The 19,938-nt window shown below is 43.3% G+C and overlaps 1 protein-coding gene across 5 annotated transcripts in view; it reads left to right on the top strand.

The window, feature by feature from the left end:
- LOC103170512 (Holliday junction recognition protein) overlaps positions 1-19,938 on the top strand; it is a 41,990-nt gene that overhangs the window by 5,619 nt on the left and 16,433 nt on the right. For 4 of the 5 annotated variants that reach the window (XM_029081293.2, XM_029081292.2, XM_029081291.2 and 1 more), the window contains 2 exons: positions 11,392-11,648; positions 18,408-18,474. In XM_029081293.2, the coding sequence (XP_028937126.1) occupies positions 11,640-11,648; positions 18,408-18,474 (76 nt within the window). In that variant the 5' untranslated portion in view covers positions 11,392-11,639. Of the gene's footprint in view, positions 1-11,391; positions 11,649-13,845; positions 13,967-18,407; positions 18,475-19,938 lie in introns of those variants that run through there. The other variant, XM_007668904.3, reaches the window with a different exon arrangement.

The following is a 19,938-nucleotide window of genomic DNA, read 5'->3' as shown; positions in this document are numbered from 1 at the left end:
TACTTACCCTTCTTTAGGAGTATCATAGTTATTTTTCTACCTTTTATAATCAATTAAATATATTTGGATCTCGATACTATCACCAGGTGGGCATCCCACCCCCTGGAAGCCCAGCCACCTAGAGACCCCTACCTCCTCTTCCAAACACACTGTTCATCCCCAGGCCCTTTTGGTTGGTGGAGTAGCTGCCCAAGCGTTTCTGGAAGGTAGACCTGGGCGATGGCAAAGCAACCCAGAAGGATGCGGGTACTTCCTCTGTCTAAGATGAGAGAGGTAGCTATTTGGGGATTCATAGAGGAGTGGGGTGTGTCTCCCAATATGGAAGTAACCTTCAGTACTCAGATCAGAGTAGTAGGAAGAGAAGTTACTCAGATGTCATCGGTAGGTCAGGTAGCTCTCAAAAGAAGGAAGCCTGCCTTTCCCCCATATCCCTGTTTCTCTCACTCTCGAGGATCATAAACACATCAGCTATTGGACTGAGCGAGTCAGTGAAGCTAAACTGTGCTGTGAGAGAGAGAGAGAGAGAGAGAGACAAGTGAATACTTCCAGGTACTGTTTCTGGAAGATGGAATGGGAAACCCAGGCCTGTCTTTTCTGATCTGGAACTAGAAAAAAGAAAATAGTAAAATTCCTTTGTAAAATCTATTTTGGACCAGGGGAGGGAATATATTATATTGTGAGCTTCTCCTTAACTGAAAAAAAACCAACCAAACAAATAAACAACTATAGCAGGGGCATGAATTGTAATTGTCTAGGTCAGGCAGGGCTGCTTTAGCTATTTGACAGGAGGGGCAGCTGCCCCAGGACCCCCACCCTCAGGAGAGCCTCCATCACAACAACTCTGTTCTACTACTACTACCACCGCTGTCACTACCACTATTCTCCCTACTCCTACTATTAATTGATCACTACTGTATGTGTTAAGCACCGTGCCAAGCACTGTGAAAAATACAGTACGACTAGACCGCACACAGTCCCTGTACCACGTAAAGCTCCCAGAGTATGGGAAAGGGGAACCAATCTTTGATTCCCATTGTACAGATGAGGAAACTCTGAGGCCCAAAGCGATTAAGTAACCTGTGCACAGATCTTACCTCCGCCATGCTGCCGAGGGGCTAAACATAGCCCTAGTAGTGACAGGGAATGGAACCCAACATGGCAACAAGGCACAGATGCTACAGAGATGAGCCTTAGCTCCCTCGGGTGCTAGTGGAAGTTCTGGGGCTTTTTTAATAGTATTTGTTAAGCGCTCACTATGTGTCAGGCACTGTTCTAAGGGCTTCCTCTGCCCCTACCCCCCAGAGGGTCATTTGTTTATTAGGAACACACCTGGGAGGCGTTCCTGCATGTCAGCATCTAACATTGATGGACTCTGCGCAGTGGAAGCCAGGGAGCCCCGAGACCAAAGGTTTGCCACTTCCCCGGAGTGGACAGGAGCTCTTTGCTCCCCTTGAGTCTCTCCCTCCCAGCCACTGTTAGAGTTAATTTAAATAGGATATGGGGAAGGCAGAAGCAGCCAGGAGCAGCGTGGGCTGGTGGAGAGAGCACGGGCCTGCGAGTCGGGAGGACCTGGCTTCTAATGCTGGCTCTGCCGATTGCTTGCTTTGTGACCTTGGGCAAGTCACTTGATGTCTCTGCACCTCAGTTTCCTCAACTGTAAAAAGGAGATGCCTGTTCACCTCTAACTCAGACTGTGAGTCCCATGTGGGGTGAGGATTGTGTCCCATCTAATTAACTTGTACCTTCCCCAGCACTTAGAATAGTATTTGACCCATAGTAAGCACTTAACAAATGGCATTAAAAAAGAAGAAAAAGCAAGACCCAGGGGAAGGGAGCTCTGCTATTAAATGGGAACTATGACTCTGATGACCCTTGGTGGTCCCCTTGACTGAGTCAGTGGACAATCTATCATCTGCACCATGGATAGCACTGAGCCAAACTCTCGCTCATTTATAAAGAAAACCCCAAACCTGCACATTTCTTACTGAGGCAGATGGGTCCTGCTGCTTTATAATTCAACTGGAAGACTGAAGTTCAGGGAATTTTCATGTTTCAAACTTGAATGAATGAACTCTACTGTGTCTCAGGGCTATTAGATTTTGTGGGACCCATTTCCTAATTTAATAATGATAATGGTATTTTTAAGCACTCATTATATGCCAAGAGCTGTACTAGTGCTGGGGTAGATAAAAGTTAATCCGATTGGATAGAGTCCCTGTCCAACATGAGGGTCACAGTCTTAAGTGAGGAGAGTGGAAAATTGAAAACATAAGGATTCAATTTAGACATCCAGGCTATTAATGCTATACTAAATTTAGTAATAGCAGTATTAGTAGTATCTATTAAGGGCTTACGTATGCAAAATAGTACCAAACACTGGAAAAAAAACCTTTACAATGAAAATTAGATCTGGTCCCCTGCTCAAGGAGGGCTCAAAGTCAAATAATAAAAGGGAGAAAATGGACTGATGACAAATAAGGAACTACAAAAGAATAAAAAATTTCTAAAACAACATAAAAGACAAGTTTAGAGGTTTATCTTTTAATTAACATGAAACAGTAATGTGGGTACATTTCAGTTTCCAAACATATAGAATATAATTTTAATTCAAAATCACCTACTTCTTACTTGAAACAGGTGCAGAGGTCCAGTGGAAGGGATAAGAAATGAAATGTGATTGGATTTATCCCATGATAAGTTTGATGAGGAAGTTGTTTCATTAAGATTTGCTGGAAAAATAGTTTTGTTCTACCCCAAACCATAGATCATGCATGATACGTATTTCTTCATCGATATAATCATGGCTTTTATTTTTGAGGACATCCCCCTTAGCCAAGGCCTTGCACGGCTTCCCCTAAAATCCCCGAATTATCTATCTCGGATTTCAGGATCAGCTCAAAGACATTGAATTAATCTAACAGAAGCATAAACAGAATTATGAAGTACATAGTACATTAGGAACTAAAGTGTTTTCAATGCCTGGAGGCAGGTGGGATTAAGTAGGAAAATTTCTTGACCACGGTGGATTTTTAATGGAGTTTTGATGGAGGGAATGAATGTTGGCTCATGGGTAATTTTAATGATACTGTTCAAAAAACAGTTGTAGCATTTAGGGCAGGGCCAAGTCTCCAAACAATCAGTAGTATTTTGGGAGCACCCCTGTTTTGTTTCATTTATTGTTTTGTTTTGTGTTTTTTTAATTTGTATTTGTTAAGTGCTGACAGTGTGCCAGGCACCATACTATGTGCTGAGTTAGATACAAGATAATCACGTTGGACACAGTCTCTGTCCCTCATGAGACTCCCAGTCTTAATTCCCATTTTACAGGTGAGGTAACTGAGGTACAGAGAAGTTAAATGACTTGCCCAAAGACACACAACAGACAAGTGGTAGAGCTGAGATGAGAATCTAGGTCCTTCTGACTCCCAAGCCCGTGCTCCACTAGGCCATGTTGCTTCTCACTGGGCCATGCTGCTTATCTTCTGAATGTAAAGCAGTGTTCAAAACTTTCAGGAAAGTGCAACAGAAATAAGACACCCTCCCAGCCTTCGAGCCACTTGTTTCAATCAATCAATCGTATTTATTGAGCGCTCACTGTGTGCAGAGAACTGTATAGAGTTGGTTCCCTACCCTCAGAATACAAAAGAATCTCAATCAGTTTTCTTCTGTAATCTACTAACACTGGGTGGTCAAGGTCATTGAGGGAGGACTCACACCTGACCAACCAAGGTTTCATCGTCATCATCACCATCTTCGAGTAATTATCAAGGGCAAAGCCAAGCGCAAAAGGGTGTTGGCGAACCTTGGGAAGCGGTCTGAGATGAGGAGCTGAAGGGAAATGAAAAAAGCATTGTTTTTCTCCACACTGTTCCAGGAGGGCAAGGGGAAATCAGCACTTTTCCAGAACCCTTGAGCCCCTCCAGTAAACGAGTAATTTAGCTGGAAATGTGAGCTCCCAAATTCAAGAATTTCTATTGATACCTTTAACTATAGCTATACCTTTATCGTTTATTCTGTTGATAGGCAGTCCCTAATTTTGCCAAATCTATATTTATAAACTGTAATGAGTAATCGCCATCTTCCCCATAAGAAATGTTTCCATTTACTTTGCCTTTTGCTACTGCCCGTTTATCGTATTTGACTTTCAAAACAGCAGTGATCATTTAAGGGTTGGTTTTTTTTTTTCGGTCTTTATATCCTGCTATGAAGGTTCTATTTTTGTCAATTAGATTTTTTAAATTATGTACCAATTTCTTCCTCAAAATTATCAGGGAACCACACTGAGAAGTTTCCATAATAATGACATGCAGTATTATTAGTTTCCATAATAATGACATGTAGTATTATACTCTGCCTTTTCCCAAGGAACTCAAAATTCTATAAAAGAATAATCTAAATAATCCTTACATCACTGAGTTTTAGAGAGTTAGTATTAATACTAACCTTATTTTGAAAATGAAGATCAAATCTTCAATCATTGGTATTTATGGAATACTTAGGGTATGCAGAACACTACTAAGCTCTTGGGAGAGTACAATACAGCAGCCTGGCCTAGCCAATAGAGCACAGGCCTGGGAGTCAGAAAGACCTGGGTTCTAATCCTGGCTCCGCCATTTGTCTGCTGCTATGTCCCCTTGGGCAAGTCACTTAACTTCTCTATGCCTCAGTTACCTCATCTGTAAAAGACTGTGAGCCCCATGTGGGGCATGGACTGTGTATTTTGTATCTACCCCAGTGCTTATTACAAAGTTTGGCACAAATTAAGTGCTTAACAAATATTATTGTTATTATTGCTAATAATAATAATAATGAACTTGTACTATATTGTTCAACTAAAGATTGAATTTAAGTTTGAGTTTAAGAATTTTATAAGGTTAGAAGTTCCGATAATATGGCAGTTGCTGTGTTTGCCAAAGAGAAATGGATTTTAATGAAAACCTTTTAGCAATATAAACCCTTAAGAGAAGCAGTAATGGACAATTTGTTCTGCAGTGCTTTTAGCCTTCAGTATTGCATTTACTGTGGTCAAGTGGTTAGAGAAAGGGATAGCAAGTCAAAGGCCTTGAATTCTTTTCTTGGCTCATGCTTTTGACTTACTGAATGACTTTGAGCTGATGACTTGAGATTTCTGGGTCTCGATTCTGTACGGGTAAAATGGGAATCATTCTTGGTTCACCCCACGAGGAAATGTTTCAGTATCAAAAATATTTATTGAGCACCCACTGGGGCAGAATTTGGAGATGGATGCAGCAAAAATGCAGTGTGGCTAAGTTGCCTCCTTCCATTATTATTAAAAATGCAAGCTGGTTTCTATTTTTTTTAATGGTATTTGTTAAGTGATTACTGTATGCTAGGTACTGCAGTAAGCACTGGGGCAGATACAAGATAATCAAATTGGATGCCGTCCATGTCCTATGTGGGTCTCACAGCCTTAATCCCCATTTTACAAATGAGGTAACTGAGGCACAGAGAAGTGAAGTGACTCGCCTAAGGTCACACAGTAAAGTGGCAAAGCCGGGATTAGAAACCAGGCCCTATGACTCCCAGGCCGGTCCTCTTTCCACTAGGCCACGCTGCTTCTCTGGTAGTTTCCTGAAACTCTACTTAAAAGTACAGAAATGGCACAACTGTTTTTCCCAGTTAGATGAAATCATTCTTGATTGACACAGGTAGGTCATATTTTAGCTGGTCAAATGCTGTGGGCCTGAAGGAAGTGGTAAATAAAGGATGCAAATCCAAGTGCAAGGGTGAAGTGCATCAGATACAAGAGAAGGGCAGGGAGTGAGGCCAAATTTCCCATACATTTTCGTAGACCTTCCAAAAGCATTTCACCCCATCAGTAGATCCGGATGCTGGAAATTGCTTAGTAAATTTGGCTCCCCTGAAAAATTCATTAAGATTCTGAGACTGTTTCTCAGTGACATTGCTGGTCATGACAGTGCTAAGGGTTTTCAGTCTGATCCTTACTCCACTGCCAATGGAGGTAAAGCAATAATGTACAGTGGGCCCAATCCTCTTCAATTTATTCTACCCAGCCAGCCCGGAGGAGACCTGGACGTCAGGATTATAATGCACTTTTGCTCCTCCGGGAAACTCTTCCAATTCAAAAGGCTACAGCGAGCACCATCTGAAGTCCTAGAGCCAGTCATTCTTGGCCTTAGACATCCTCACTCCCAAGGAGATGTGCAAGTTTTGTTTATTTGTTTTACACATTTGTTAAGTGCTTAGTAGAAAGCGCTTAAATTAGAAGTGAGCACTTAACAAATACCATCATTATTAGTAGTAGTATATGCCAAGCCTGGTTCTGAGCACTGGTGTGCTTAGATACAAGGTTATCAGGTTGGACACAGTTGCTGTCCCACATGAGGTTCACAGCCTAGGTAGGAGGGAGTAGGATTTAACCCCCATTTTATGATGAGGAAACTGAGGCACCAAGAAGTTAAGTGACTCTCCCAAGATCATCCTGCTGTTTAACCTTGGGCAAATTACTGAACTTCTCTGTGCCTCAGTTATCATATCTGTAAAATGGGGATGAGACTGTGAGTCCCATGTGGGACAGGGACTGTGTCCATCCTGATTACCTTGTATTTATTCCAGTGCTTAGAACAGTGCTTGGCACATAGTGCATAAGAAATACCACAATTATTATTATTACTAATATTACCATTAATAAACTGTGCAAGCTCACTTAGACTGTGAGCCCCATGTGGGACAGGGACTGTGTCCAACCTGATAAATTTGTATCTACCCCAGCACTTAGAACAGTGCTTAATGTAGTAAGCGCTTAGCAAATACAATAAAAAAAGAAGCCTGACATTGAGACCTAAACGGAACAAGGATGCACTAATGCTTTTTCCTTTCTGTATCACTTGCTCCTGCCCAATGGGAGAGAACACACCAGTCTCACTCTTACAGATACATTCACCTCTCAGGCTCTCAGCCTTTGCTTCTCATACCTAATGTGAATTCCACTCTATTTTTAAGTCTCTTGGGACAAAGCAAATTCAGTATTTAGATAGCAACTCTTGGCATCCATCTGTCAACGCTCTGGTTAAAGTGGAGCTCTAGAACACGTTATCGCACATCCTGAGGAGCTATTGGGTGTTTGTACTTTAAACGTCCTTGGATTGAAAATGTTCACTACACAAGTGCGGTTTCAGGGGCCAGAACAAAGGACTGGGGATTCTGCCCCGATTCACTGGGGAGACCAATGAGATTATCCTCCCAAAGCCTGAAATATTTGGGTTCCTGACTTTAGAACTCAGCCTCCAGGTTGAGAAAACACTATCCTTTGGCAACAGAATGTGACAAAATACATTCTGAATGCAGAAAGAGCCAAAAAACCTGTTTAAAATTTTGACTTTTCCTTTTCTAAAGAGGGAGGGGAGACAGATGTGTCAATCAGGCAGCTTCCCAGCTAGTTAGAAAGTAAGCAGACTTGCTCAAATGCTCCAAATGTCTGCCCAGGGCAAACCAAAAGTTTCCACCCAATTCAGGGGTGACTTTTGACAGCAGCCTAAACCTTTTCCCCAACACGTTTTGTTTTGAGTGAAATGCTAGTAGTAATGGTAATAGTAGTAGTATTTGTTTAACACTTACCCTGTGCCAAGCACTAAGGGTTGGAAAAAGTGCAATAAGCTCGGACACAGTCTTTGTCCCACCTGGGACTCACAGCCTAAAGGACGGGCAGAATCCCCATTTGATAGGTGAGGAAACTTGGGCACCGAGAAGTTAAATGACTTACCCTGGGTCTCACAGCAGGCAAGTGACTGATCCACGATTAGAACCCAGGTCCTCTGATTCCCAATCCTGTGCTCTTCCACTCATTAGTACTATTAAGACTGCTAATTCTGGATTTTTATAAGGGTAAGAGTATAGCATTGTGTTTGCCCCAAGCAAAGAATGTTAGTGATTCAGTCAGACCCATCCTGCACTTGAAGAGTAAGATGCTCTCAGAAGGACACTGTCCTTTTCATGCCACAAGGGGACTATTGAGTAAATAATAGAGGCAAGGCACTAAATGGAACATTATGTCTAACCTACTCTTAGAGAGTTGTAAACTTACCCTCTGAGAGGCTGGGCCTGTCATAAGATACAGACATGAAGGGCATCTTTTCTGAATGAAACCACTTGCAAGTTTAGATAGGAAAAATTCAGTTACCCAAGCTGGATATCATCCAGAAAATCAAGGTGGACACCTATATTTTTGTGAGAAAAAAGTGCCACTTCAATGACTTGGACCAGTCAAGACCTTTTCGATATCTCACCTATGCCAACTAAAAGAAATGTGACATTGGGATTGAACATCTTTTTTGTTTGCTGATGTTTAAATAAATGTATTTATTTATATTAATGTCTGTCTCCTCCTCTAGACTGTAAGCTCATTGTGGGCAGGGATTGTGTCTTTTCCTATTGTTGTGTTGTACTCTCCCCGGCACTTACTACAGTGCACTGCACACAGTAAGTGTTCAAAAAAATGACTGATTTATTGATTGATTTACATTTGTTCTACTTAGGCCCGGGTGATTTCAGTGATTTCCGTGGTTTCATGCATTCTGTAATTACACTGTGTTTCATGTAGGCATTTCAAACAAAGAAAGATACGGGAATGGGGCCGGGAATGTCTTTGATGCACCAAGATTAAAATATCTCTTGGCTATTTTTGTAGAAGAAAAACATGCAAATGCAAACAATGAGAGCAAAGAATAGTAGCCATGTGGCTCAGTACAAAAGGGTTATTGATTTCCAAAGGGAAAACAGCCCCTTCTGCATCATAAAAATTGGTACTGTGGTGAAGACACGTTAAAGGATTGACGGAAATATGTGACGTGTTCTGACTCAGATTTCCTTTCGGACCCTGCTCTCCCATGTGTTGGGTGAGGGGCCCTGCACAATCAGTCCCCAGAATTGCTGCTCCTGTACATCCTGGCTTCTAACCAGAGATGCCCTTTGAGCTGAATTTTTTCTGTAGTTCTTCCTGTTTTCTTCACCACCATTTTCTATTGGAAGGCATACAAGCAGGTCCTCGCCTTTTCTGAGCATTAATTAAAAATCCCTTTTTGTCTTCTCTGATGGACTGCTTTATTAATCTTAGGTCAAAGATTTGGTACTTTGGGTTAAATGTCATTTAATTAATGAATGACATCTGGATTAGTTCGTACATGCATATAATACAGAGCACCCATCAGTGGTAGCCCTTCCTGTTCGAGACCTGAAAGGAGAACATTTGAAAAGCAATTACCCAAATAAGGACTAAATCTAAATCAGACCATTGGAAGTTTGGATAATGAAATAGCTAATAATAATAATAATTGTGTTTTTTGTTAAGTGCTTACAATGTGCCAAGCAATGTACCAAGTACTGAGGGAGATAAAAGATATGGGACTCACGATCTAGGTTGGAGGGAGAACAGGTATTGAATCCCCACTTTGCAGATGAGGGAACTGAGGCCCAGAGAAGTTCAGTGACTTGCCCAGCGTCACACAGCAGGCAAGTTGCAGAGCCAGCAGGCAAGTGGCAGATCCGGGATTAAAACCCAGATCCTCTGACTCTGACACCCGTGCTTTTTCTACTAAGCCATGCTGCTTCTTAAGCAGGCAATCTCAAACAGGCACATATCCAATTTTATCCAGTTATCTGAACTTTTGGAGGGATTTTCTGAATTAATCTCAGTTTGGATAACTGGTTAGTTTGGAGGGATGTTCAGATATTGACTTCTCCTCATTCTTTTTTATAATTAAATAAACCTAACAATTCCCTCAAATAGAATAGAATATCACATTCAAAATGGGCTAAATTTGCTATGCAATATGGCTGATCTTACCAATGAAAATTACATGACAGTGAAAGGATCATTCCATCTGAACATGTCCAATTGTCCCCAGTCCAAAACGAGACTAATAACATTTTCAAATGGCAAACTTGTCATCATTTTATTTAGTTGGTACTGATGGATGTGTCTACCAATCAGCCACTTTCCCTGTGCTTGCTCTGCTGCTGCCATTTCTCTCCTTGTCCCCTCTTCTAAACATTACAGAAACTGGCTTCTCCCATCTATTCTGTAGCTGATATTAGTAGGAAACCCAAAAGAGCTGCTGATGGCAGTGTGGCTTAGTGGATAGGGCACGGGCCTGGGAGTCAGAAGGGCCTGGGAGTTGGAAGGACCCGGGAGTCAGAAGGACCCGGCTCCTTCACATGTCTCCTCTGTGATCTTGGGCAAGTTACTTCACTTTTCTGGCCCTCAGTTACCTCATCTATAAAATGGGGATTAAGAGTATGAGCCCCATGTGAGACAAGGACAGTGTCCAACCGGATTAACTTCTATCTACCCCAGCGCTTAGAACAGTGCTTGGCACATAATAAGCACTCTACTACTGTGAGCATTCCACTCCTGAACCGCTTCTAATTAGGAATACTTCACACATTGGGAGTGAGAGCCTTACTTAACATTTAGTGTATAAACCAGAAGCTGGCAACAAGATGGCAGTCTGATGGGTAAAGTTTTTCTTCTTTTTGTTCTTTCTTTGGGCTGACCCAAAATAGTGGGCTTCTGGGGAAGTGGGCTCCCTTAGTTCCCAGTCTCCTGACTGGCGAGATGCTGAGTGTCGGCTTTATCCTTTTTCAACGCCACTCTTTCACTATCAGCAAGTGTCACTTCCATATCATCCCCCTACTGCTGGAGGTGCTCCTTGCTTGGTGAGAACAGTCACTGCCTGGATAGGGTGACGACAATTGCAGTAAATAGGATGGATGAACTAGAGTGGGAAGCGGAGAGCTGGGCGAGGCTTTATTATCTGCTAACAAAGGCAGCTGTATGTACCATGTTTTGGAAAAGTTTTGCCTTATCAGAGGAGTGGCTCAGGGGGAGAAGGATTTGCAGTCAGACAAAGGCCGGGTTCAGACTTCTCAAATCCACCCAGCCCTAAAAGTAACTGTCGGGTGACTTCGCTTGAAACAACCACTCCTGCCTAGATATACCCTGCTTTGATGCACTTTGATGCACCATTTTTGCGGGGGGCATTTGTTAAGCACTTATTATATATCAGGCACTGTCCTAAACACTGAGGTAGAGACAAGCTAATCAGGTTGGACACAGTCCCTGTCTCATATTGGACTCACATTCTTAATCCCCATTTTATAGATGAGGGAACTGAGGCACAATCTAGCTACGTAAAGGACAACTCTTTTTTTTTTTGTTGTTGGTATTGTTCTTTATCTTCATTTATTGCTTTTGCTTTCTGCGGATATTTTGCAAGAAAGTGGAAAAAGACTCCACAACCCTTATTTAGTCCCTCTGAGGGTCATACTCAAAGATGGCTTATGAACTGGGTGAAGGCACAGTGAAACCTGATGCTGTTGAAGCCTCTAAGATATTCTGTTCTATGTCTGCAGATGGAAACCTTCCTATCAGTCGTCTTGCAACGTGTGCTACTGCAAAACAAGTCAAGCACGTATCCTGTGCTTGTGACCACTGGCATCTGAGCAAAGCTCACTACAAATGGCAAGGGGCCAGAAGAGGGACAGTACTTGATATTCATGAACAAAGGATGAACTCGTGCAAGAGTTAATCTCTAGCGACTGACATTTAATCTCACCATCAGCCGTGTCATTTTAGAAATGAGGGACATCTACAGTACAGTATGTGGCAGGTATGTGATAAGCTTCATTAGGATATAAATTCCTAGAGGCCTCATTGGATGATGTCATGTGTTATTTCTGCTGCTGCTGCTGATGATGATGATGACAGACTCTCCCTTCATAAATGACAGAGGAGCCTTGAACTAGTCATGAAACTTCAAGTACTTCACAAGGTTGTAGTCGATGTTAATGAAACATAATTCTATTATAACCCAAGAATGCATCTCTTGTACATATATTTCAAAATTAAAGTCTTTCTCGATTTACATGGATTCTTTATGCATCAAGACACAGACACAAACACCCACCACATGCACAAACCAAGAATTTACTCTTTCATGTGTGGTTTTCACCTTTACTGAGGTTTCTTTAAACAAAATCCGCTAAATGACCGTGAGTGGTGCAATAAGGTATCCTAGGTTCCTGTTATTTTTGTATTACTTTATTTCATGTCCTTGTTTTTTCCTATCTGCATCCACTATATGTCAATTGTTTCTGCCTCTTTCCCCTATTAGTCAGTCAGTAGTATTTACTGAGTGCTTATCCTGTGCAGAGCGCTGTACCAAGTGCTTGGGAAAGCACAGTACAACAGTATAACAGACACATTCCCGGCCCATGGTAAACTTTGAGGGCCAGGACAGTGCCTTCCAACTCTCTTATATTGTGCTCTTTCAAGTGCTGAGCACAGTGCTCTGCACACAGTAAGTGCTCAATAAATATAATTGATTAATCAATTGATTGCTCTGTGGAAGTAAGTGCTCAGTAATAGAGAAGCAGCGTAGTTTATTGGAAAGAGCACGGACTTGGGAGTCAGAAGACGTGAGTTCTCATCCCAGCTCCGTCACCTATCGCTCTGTGACCTTGGGCAAGCTGATTAATTTCTCTGTGCCTCAGTGACCTCATCTGTAAAATGGGGGTTAAGACTGTGAGCCCCACGTGGGACAACATGATCACCTTGTATCCCCCCAGTGCTTAGAACAGTGTCTGGCACATAATAAGTGCTAATCAAATACCATAATCATTATTATAAATTTATTGTGATAAATTATATAATATATAAAATATGTTATTATTGTAATAATATTATATTAGAAGCAGCATGGCCCAGTGGAAAGAGCCCGGGCTTGGGAGTCAAGGTCATGGGTTCTAATCCCGGCTCCACCGCTTGTCAGTTGGGTGACTTTGTGCAAGCCGTTTAACTTCTCTCTGCCTCAGTTACCTCATCTGTCAAATGGGGATGAAGACGGTGAGCCCCACGTGGGACAACCTGATCACCTCGTATCCCCCGCAGCGCTTAGAACAGTGCTTTGCACATAGTAAGCGCCGAACAAATGCCATCATCCATTATTATTATTAATAAATACGATCGCTTGACAAAATCCGATTGATCGCTTCGAGGGCAAGATGCGTGTTTTGCTTCTGTCGCATTTTCTCAAGGCTCGCAATCGGAGAAGCAGCGTGGCTCAGTGGAAAGAGCATGGGCTTTGGAGTCAGAGGTCATGAGTTCGAATCCCAGCTCTGCCACTTGTCAGCTGTGTGACTGTGGGCAAGTCACTTCCCTTCCTCTAGGCCTCAGTGACCTCATGTGTAAAATGGGGATTAAGACTGTGAGCCCCATGTGGGACAACCTGATTCCGCCATGTCTCCCCCTGCGCTTGGAACAGTGCTCCGCACATAGTAAGCGCTTAACAAATACCCACATTATTATTATTATCGGCTCCCAATAATCGCACGGGCTTTGGAGTCAGGGCTCATGAGTTCGAATCCCAGCTCTGCCACTTGTCGGCTGGGTGACCGTGGGCAAGTCACTTCACTTCTCTGTGCCTCAGTTCCCTCAACTGTAAAATGGGGATTAAAACTGTGAGCCCCATGTTGGACAACCTGATTCCCCTATGTCTCCCCCAGCGCTTAGAACAGTGCTCGGCACATAGTAAGCGCTTAACAAATACCAACATTATTATTACTATTATAATCGATGAAGTGGCTCGGGGGTCAGCCGGGGCGCTCCTAGCCAGCAGCCCCGCCCCCGGCGGAGTTGACGTTGGGGGAAGGAGCGAGAGGCCTAAACCGACGTCGGAATTTTAAACGAGCCAATCGGCGGCCGCTCCGTCGCCCTCCCGCCAATGGGAGGCGGGGAGGCGGAGAGCGACGCGCGCGGCCGTCCAATAGGAGCGCCGGGAGCCGGGCGGGGGCGGGCCGTAGCCGGGGCGCCCGCGGAGCGGGAAGGGGCAGTCCTGATGCCGCCAAAATGGAGGCCCACGACATCGCCGACAGGCTCAGGAGAAACCGAGACAAGTTCTTCGCCACCATGGGCCGCATATTGGAAAAGGTTTGGATTTCAGGTCCAGGGGCGGCCCCGGGCCCCCCACCCTGCGCTGCTCGCCTTTCCCGCCTCCTCCTCTCATTCATTCAGTCGTATTTATTGAGCGCCTAGAATAATAATAATAATGTTGGTATTTGTTAAGCGCTCCCTAGGTGCCGAGCACTGTTCTAAGCGCTGGGGTAGATACAGCGTCATCAGGTTGTCCCACGTGAGGCTCCCAGTCTTCATCCCCATTTTACAGATGAGGGAACTGAGGCACAGAGAGGTTAAGGGACTGGCCCACAGTCACACAGCTGACAAGTGGCATTTGTTAAGCGCTTCCTATGTGCAGAGCACTGTTCTAAGCGCTGGGGGAGATGCAGGGTCATCCGGTTGCCCCACGTGAGGCTCACAGTCTTCATCCCCATTTTACAGATGAGAGAACTGAGGCACAGAGAAGTCAAGTGACTGGCCCACAGTCACACAGCTGACAAGGGGCAGAGTCGCGATTCGAACCCACGACCTCTGACTCCCCGGCCCGGGCTCTTTCCACTGAGCCGTTGGTATTTGCTAAGCGCTTCCTATGTGCCGAGCACTGTTCTAAGCGCTGGGATAATAATAATAATAATGGCATTTGTTAAGCGCTTACTATGTGTCGAGCACTGTTCTAAGCGCTGGGGTAATAATAATAATAATGGTATTTGTTAAGCGCTTACTATGTGCCGAGCACTGTTCTAAGCGCTGGAGTAGATACAAGGTCATCAGTTTGTTTCACATGGGGCTCATAGTCTTCACTCCCATTTTACAGATGAGGGAACTGAGGCCCAGAGAAGTGAAGTGACTTGCCCAAAGTCACCCAGCTGACAGGTGGCGGAGCCGGGATTGGAACCGGCAGAGCCAAACAAAACAAATAGTCTGGCGTAGATATCAAGATAAATTGAATCGTAGATCTATACACATAATAAGCACTTTAGCATGTCTTAGTGGAAAGAGCCTGGGCTTGGCCATCAGAGGTCGTGGGTTCTAATCCTGCCTCTGCAGTGTGGCTAGGTGGAAAGAGCACGGGCTGGGCAGTCAGAGGTCATGGGTTCAAATTCCGACTCAGCCACTTGTCAGCTGTGTGACTTTGGGCAAGTCACTTCACTTCTCTCTGCCTCAGTTACCCCATCTGTAAAATGGGGATTAAGACTGTGAGCCCTACCTGGGACAACCTGAACACCTATCCTCCCCAGCGCTTAGAACAGTGCTTTGCACATAGTAAGTGCTAAACAAGTGCCATTATTATTATTATTTATCAGCTGTGTGACTTTGGGCAAGTCACTTGACTTCTCTGTGCCTCAGTTCCCTCATCTGTAAAATGGGAATGAAGTCTTTGAGCCCCATGTGAAACAAACTAATAATGTTGGTATTTGTTGAGCGCTTACTATGTGCAAAGCACTGTTCTAAGCGCTGGGGTAAACATAGGGGAATCAGGTTGTCCCACGTGGGGCTCACAGTCTTAATCCCCATTTTACAGATGAGGGAACTGAGGCACAGAGAAGTTAAGTGACTTGCCCACAGTCACACAGCTGACAAGTGGCAGAGCTGGGATTCGAACTCATGAGCCCTGACTCCAAAGCCCATGCTCTTTCCACTGCGCCACGCTGCTTCTCATGATGCACCTTGTATCTATTCCAGAGCTTAGAACAGTGCTTGGCACATAGTAAGTGCTTAAATACCATGATTATTATTGCCATACAGCAATAGAGATAATCCCTGCCTGCCATAATAATGTTGGTATTTGTTAAGCACTTACTAAGTGCCGAGCACTGTTCTAAGCACTGGGGTAGACACAAGGGAATCAGGTTGTCCCACATGGGGCTCACAGTCTTAATCCCCATTTTACAGATGAGGTAACTGAGGCACCGAGAAGTTAAGTGACTTGCCCAAAGTCACACAGCTGACAAACGGCCGAGCCGGGATTTGAACCCATGATCTCTGACTCCAAAGTCTGTGCTGTTTCCACTGAGCCACGCTGCTTCTCAAAACAAGTAAACGGGCATCAATATAAATATAATGGGTTGCAAACGATTGATTAGCTTTGATGCCCTCCACTTATTTCAGCATTATGGCATCTACTGGAGATGTTAACTGCAGATCCCCCCCAAACCCTTTTCCTTTTCTTCTTTCTCCATCCTTTCTTTCCCTCACTAACAGGCAACAGAAGCACAAATCTAACGTGAATACTGCATTGTTGAATCATGTTCATGAGCACCAGGCGGCTGAAAGCCTTTCTTCTCATTCCCCATTTCAGTCAGTCATATCTATTGAGCGCTTTCTGTGTGCAGAACACTGTAATAAGCACTTGGGAGAATACAGTATAACAGTAAACAGACACATTCCCTGCCTACAGTGAGCTTACAGTCTATAGTCTGCAGTCTTGTGCTTCAGTCCAGTCCCAGTCATGGGCCTGGGAGTCAGTGAACCTGGGTGCTAATCCTGACTGCCAAAATGCTTGTTGTGTGACCTTGGGTAAGTCACTTACTTCTCTTCTCCCTCCTACTTAGACTGTGAGCCCCGCGCAGGACCGGGACTGTGTTCAACCGAATTCATTTGTATCTAGTCCCCTCTACAGTAAGCTCACAATGGGCTGGGAACATGTCTGCTTATTCTGTTGTATTGTACTCTCCCAAATGCTTAGTACAATGCTCTGCTCTGCACATATTAAGATCTCAATAAATACCGCTGATCTATCTCAGTGCATAGAACAGTGTTTGATGTATAGTAAGCGCTTAACATATACCTTTTAAAAAAAAAGTTTTGTTGGAGGGTTCAGTGCAGATTTCTGGCAATGGACTTCCAGAGTACTAGGGATGAGAAGGGTTAAAACAAAAGACAGCATATATCACCCTTCTTCCCTTTTCTCCCTCCCATTTTATTCCTTTCTTGGGTGCATTCTCCCTAGGGCATTTCTTGCCCATCTTACTATGGGGAACTAATACAACTAGAAGGAAACTTGTAGAATGAGGAGCAATCTTGGCCACGTGGACCAAATTCCACATATTTCACCTTTGGAATATGGCAAGCAAGAGCTAAAGATTAAACCTTGCATTCTCTGCACTAGTCGGAACCTCCTTATCAGAACGCGTGTTCGGTTTTGAACTCCGCATTTACAGTGGGGTGGGTCTTGAGGAGATTACCTTGTCAATTCAGCCAATCAACTGTAATTATTAATAATAATAATAATAATAATGATATTTCTTAAGCACTTAATATGTGCCAGGCATTGTACTAAGCCCTGGGGTACACACAAGTAAATCGGGCTGGACAGTCCCTATCCGACGTGGGGCCCACAGTCTCGATCCCCATTTTTCAGATAAGGTAATTGAGGCAGAGAGAAGTAAAGTGACACACAGTAGGACACACAGGTAGACACGTGGCAGACCCAGGATTAGAACCCATGGCCTTCTGACTCCCGGGCCCGTGCTATATCCGCTACGTCAAGCTGCTTCTCAAGTGGCTAGGGTGTGCCGAGCAATATAGTAAGCACTTGCAATAGAATTAGACATGTTTCCTGCCCACAAGGAGCTTTGCACGGTAAGCGCTCAATAGGTACAGTTGAACGAATGAACGATCTTTTGGGGTAGACACACTGAAGTAATTTACAGATAGAAGGAAGAAGGGTAAGGGGATGTGAACACGAGTTGATGCTTGTGTAGTAGAGATGTAACGTTCATACATAGGTGTTAGGTGCAATTGTGAGCTCACCAGTGTTGAAATGGCAAAGAAGTGCTGAGGTAGCAGCTGTGAGGGCTATTATCTGGGTGATAAGAGATGAGTTGGGAAAGGTTGACTGGTGTTCTTCAGGGCAGAAACACTGTTAGAGGATTTTAAGATTCATTTATGGTCTCGCGGTCTATTTCAATTTCTGTCTCCCCTTGAGGACTCGAAGCTTCTTATGGGCAGGGATCGTGTTTACTATTCAATCAATCATATTTATTGAATGCTTACTCTGTCCCACTGTACTAAGCCAAAACTCTTCACCAACTATGTTGTTCTCTACTTTCCCGTGATCTTAATATGGTGCTGTCTGCACCAAGTAAGCACTAAATAAATCCCACTGATTGATTGGAAGACTTCTTGGAAGAAATGTGATTTCATTTGGGCTTTGAAGATGGAAAAAGCAGAGCTCTGTCTGACTTCCAGGCAGAGGGAAAGGCAAGAGTTGGGAGGCAGAAGAGATGAAAATGAGGCACAATCCATAGGTTATCTTGAGGGGAGCAAAGTACAAGCTGGGGTGTAGTGGGATAAGGGGATGGAAAGTTAAAATGTTGTATAAATACCCTCAGAATCACTGGGCCAGATTAGGGCATTTTCTGGTAGATGAGGAAAAAGAGCATAATTTTTATTAAGAACCCGATTATGAAAAGGTATTGCCTGAATCAAGTAATCTGTTTTTAATGGTAGTTTTGTGTTTTTTTCTCCATAGTATAATCATGCTTTTGAAGATGATGTAATCGTGTGCCTGGAAACATTGACTTACAACACACCAGTTGGTAAGCTGTTTTTTTCTTAAGGAACTACATCTTCAGCTTTTTTAAAAGGTGATAAAAATGAAAAGTTAAAGCAAAGTAGGTTCTTGAAAATCATGCAAGGGAGTAGATATACCTATTAGAGTTTATTTAACAGGAAATTTACCATGTTTTAAAATTAACAAATACTTCTATTTAATACTATGATTCTTTTTAAAAGATAGAACCAAGCTTAATAATAATAATAATAATGTTGGTATTTGTTAAGCGCTTACTATGTGCCGAGCACTGTTCTAAGCGCTGGGGTAGACGTAGGGGAATCAGGTTGTCCCACGTGGGGCTCACAGTCTTAATCCCCATTTTACAGATGAGGGAACTGAGGCACAGAGAAGTTAAGTGACTTACCCACAGTCACACAGCCGACAAGTGGCAGAGCTGGGATTCGAACTCATGAGCCCTGACTCCAAAGTCCGTGCTCTTTCCACTGAGCCACGCTTGAACTCTATATTTAGTCATGCGATGTCAACATTTCCTCTAGAGATTGAATTTTATAAAACTAACTTCTCTTAAATCTAAAAACTATCATAAAGTTATGAAGGGATGAATAACAACTGCTTAATGACATTTTCAGCTCTTGTTTGCAAATGGATGCATTTGCTCAATTATCACAGTAGAACCAATATTTTCTTAGCAATTAATGCATTTTCCACAGGCTGGTTAGCATATTTCTCCCTCTCCCTAAACATTTTTTAGTGTTGAGGCTTCCTAAAAACAGTGCCTGCCAAAACATTTGTGTAGTGTGGGCAGTCCAAAGGTCTTGTTAGCTTTTTTTTCATTAAATATATGGTATTTTTTAAGTGCTTACTATGTGCCAGGCACTGTTCTAAGTGCTGGGGTAGATACAAGCTAATCAGGTTGGACATAGTCCATGTTCCACCCGGGTCTCATAGTCTTAACAGGTGAAGTAACCGAAGCCCAGAGAAGTGAAGTGACTTTCCCAAGGTCACATAGCAAACAAGTGGTGGAGCTGGGATCCAGGTTACTCCTCACAATGCTTGGCATGGATTTAGTCATTCATCTTTATTGGCTTGCTGGTACCCAAGGGATCATTCACAGATTTTTTCTGGGTCCTACTCTGGCTCTCTCCAAATTTTACCTCTACTGTTAGTTTCCAATTTTCTCCCGATTCATCATAAATTCTCCCCACACTTGGCTTTGTGGTCCCAGGATCAGACTCTTCCTTCACACGTATGCTGGTTCCTTGGAGACTTAGCACACTAGCCTTCGTTTTAGTCTAGCAGCATTATGCCGTCTTCGAGTTAAATAGATAATGTACTGATTTTTTTTTTCCCCTGAAGTTCTTTTTCTGCTATTTTCTCCTCTGATAGGGTGTGTTTCTATGACCCAGTTCAAACACTTCCCGAAAACATTTGCTTCTCTATATAGTGCTTTGTTTGACATTTCTAGACATGATCAAAAAGTGCCTAG

The sequence above is a fragment of the Ornithorhynchus anatinus genome, chromosome 16, assembly GCF_004115215.2.
Source record: "Ornithorhynchus anatinus isolate Pmale09 chromosome 16, mOrnAna1.pri.v4, whole genome shotgun sequence".
Lineage (NCBI taxonomy): Eukaryota > Metazoa > Chordata > Mammalia > Monotremata > Ornithorhynchidae > Ornithorhynchus > Ornithorhynchus anatinus.
This window is presented reverse-complemented; position numbering and strand designations above follow the sequence as displayed.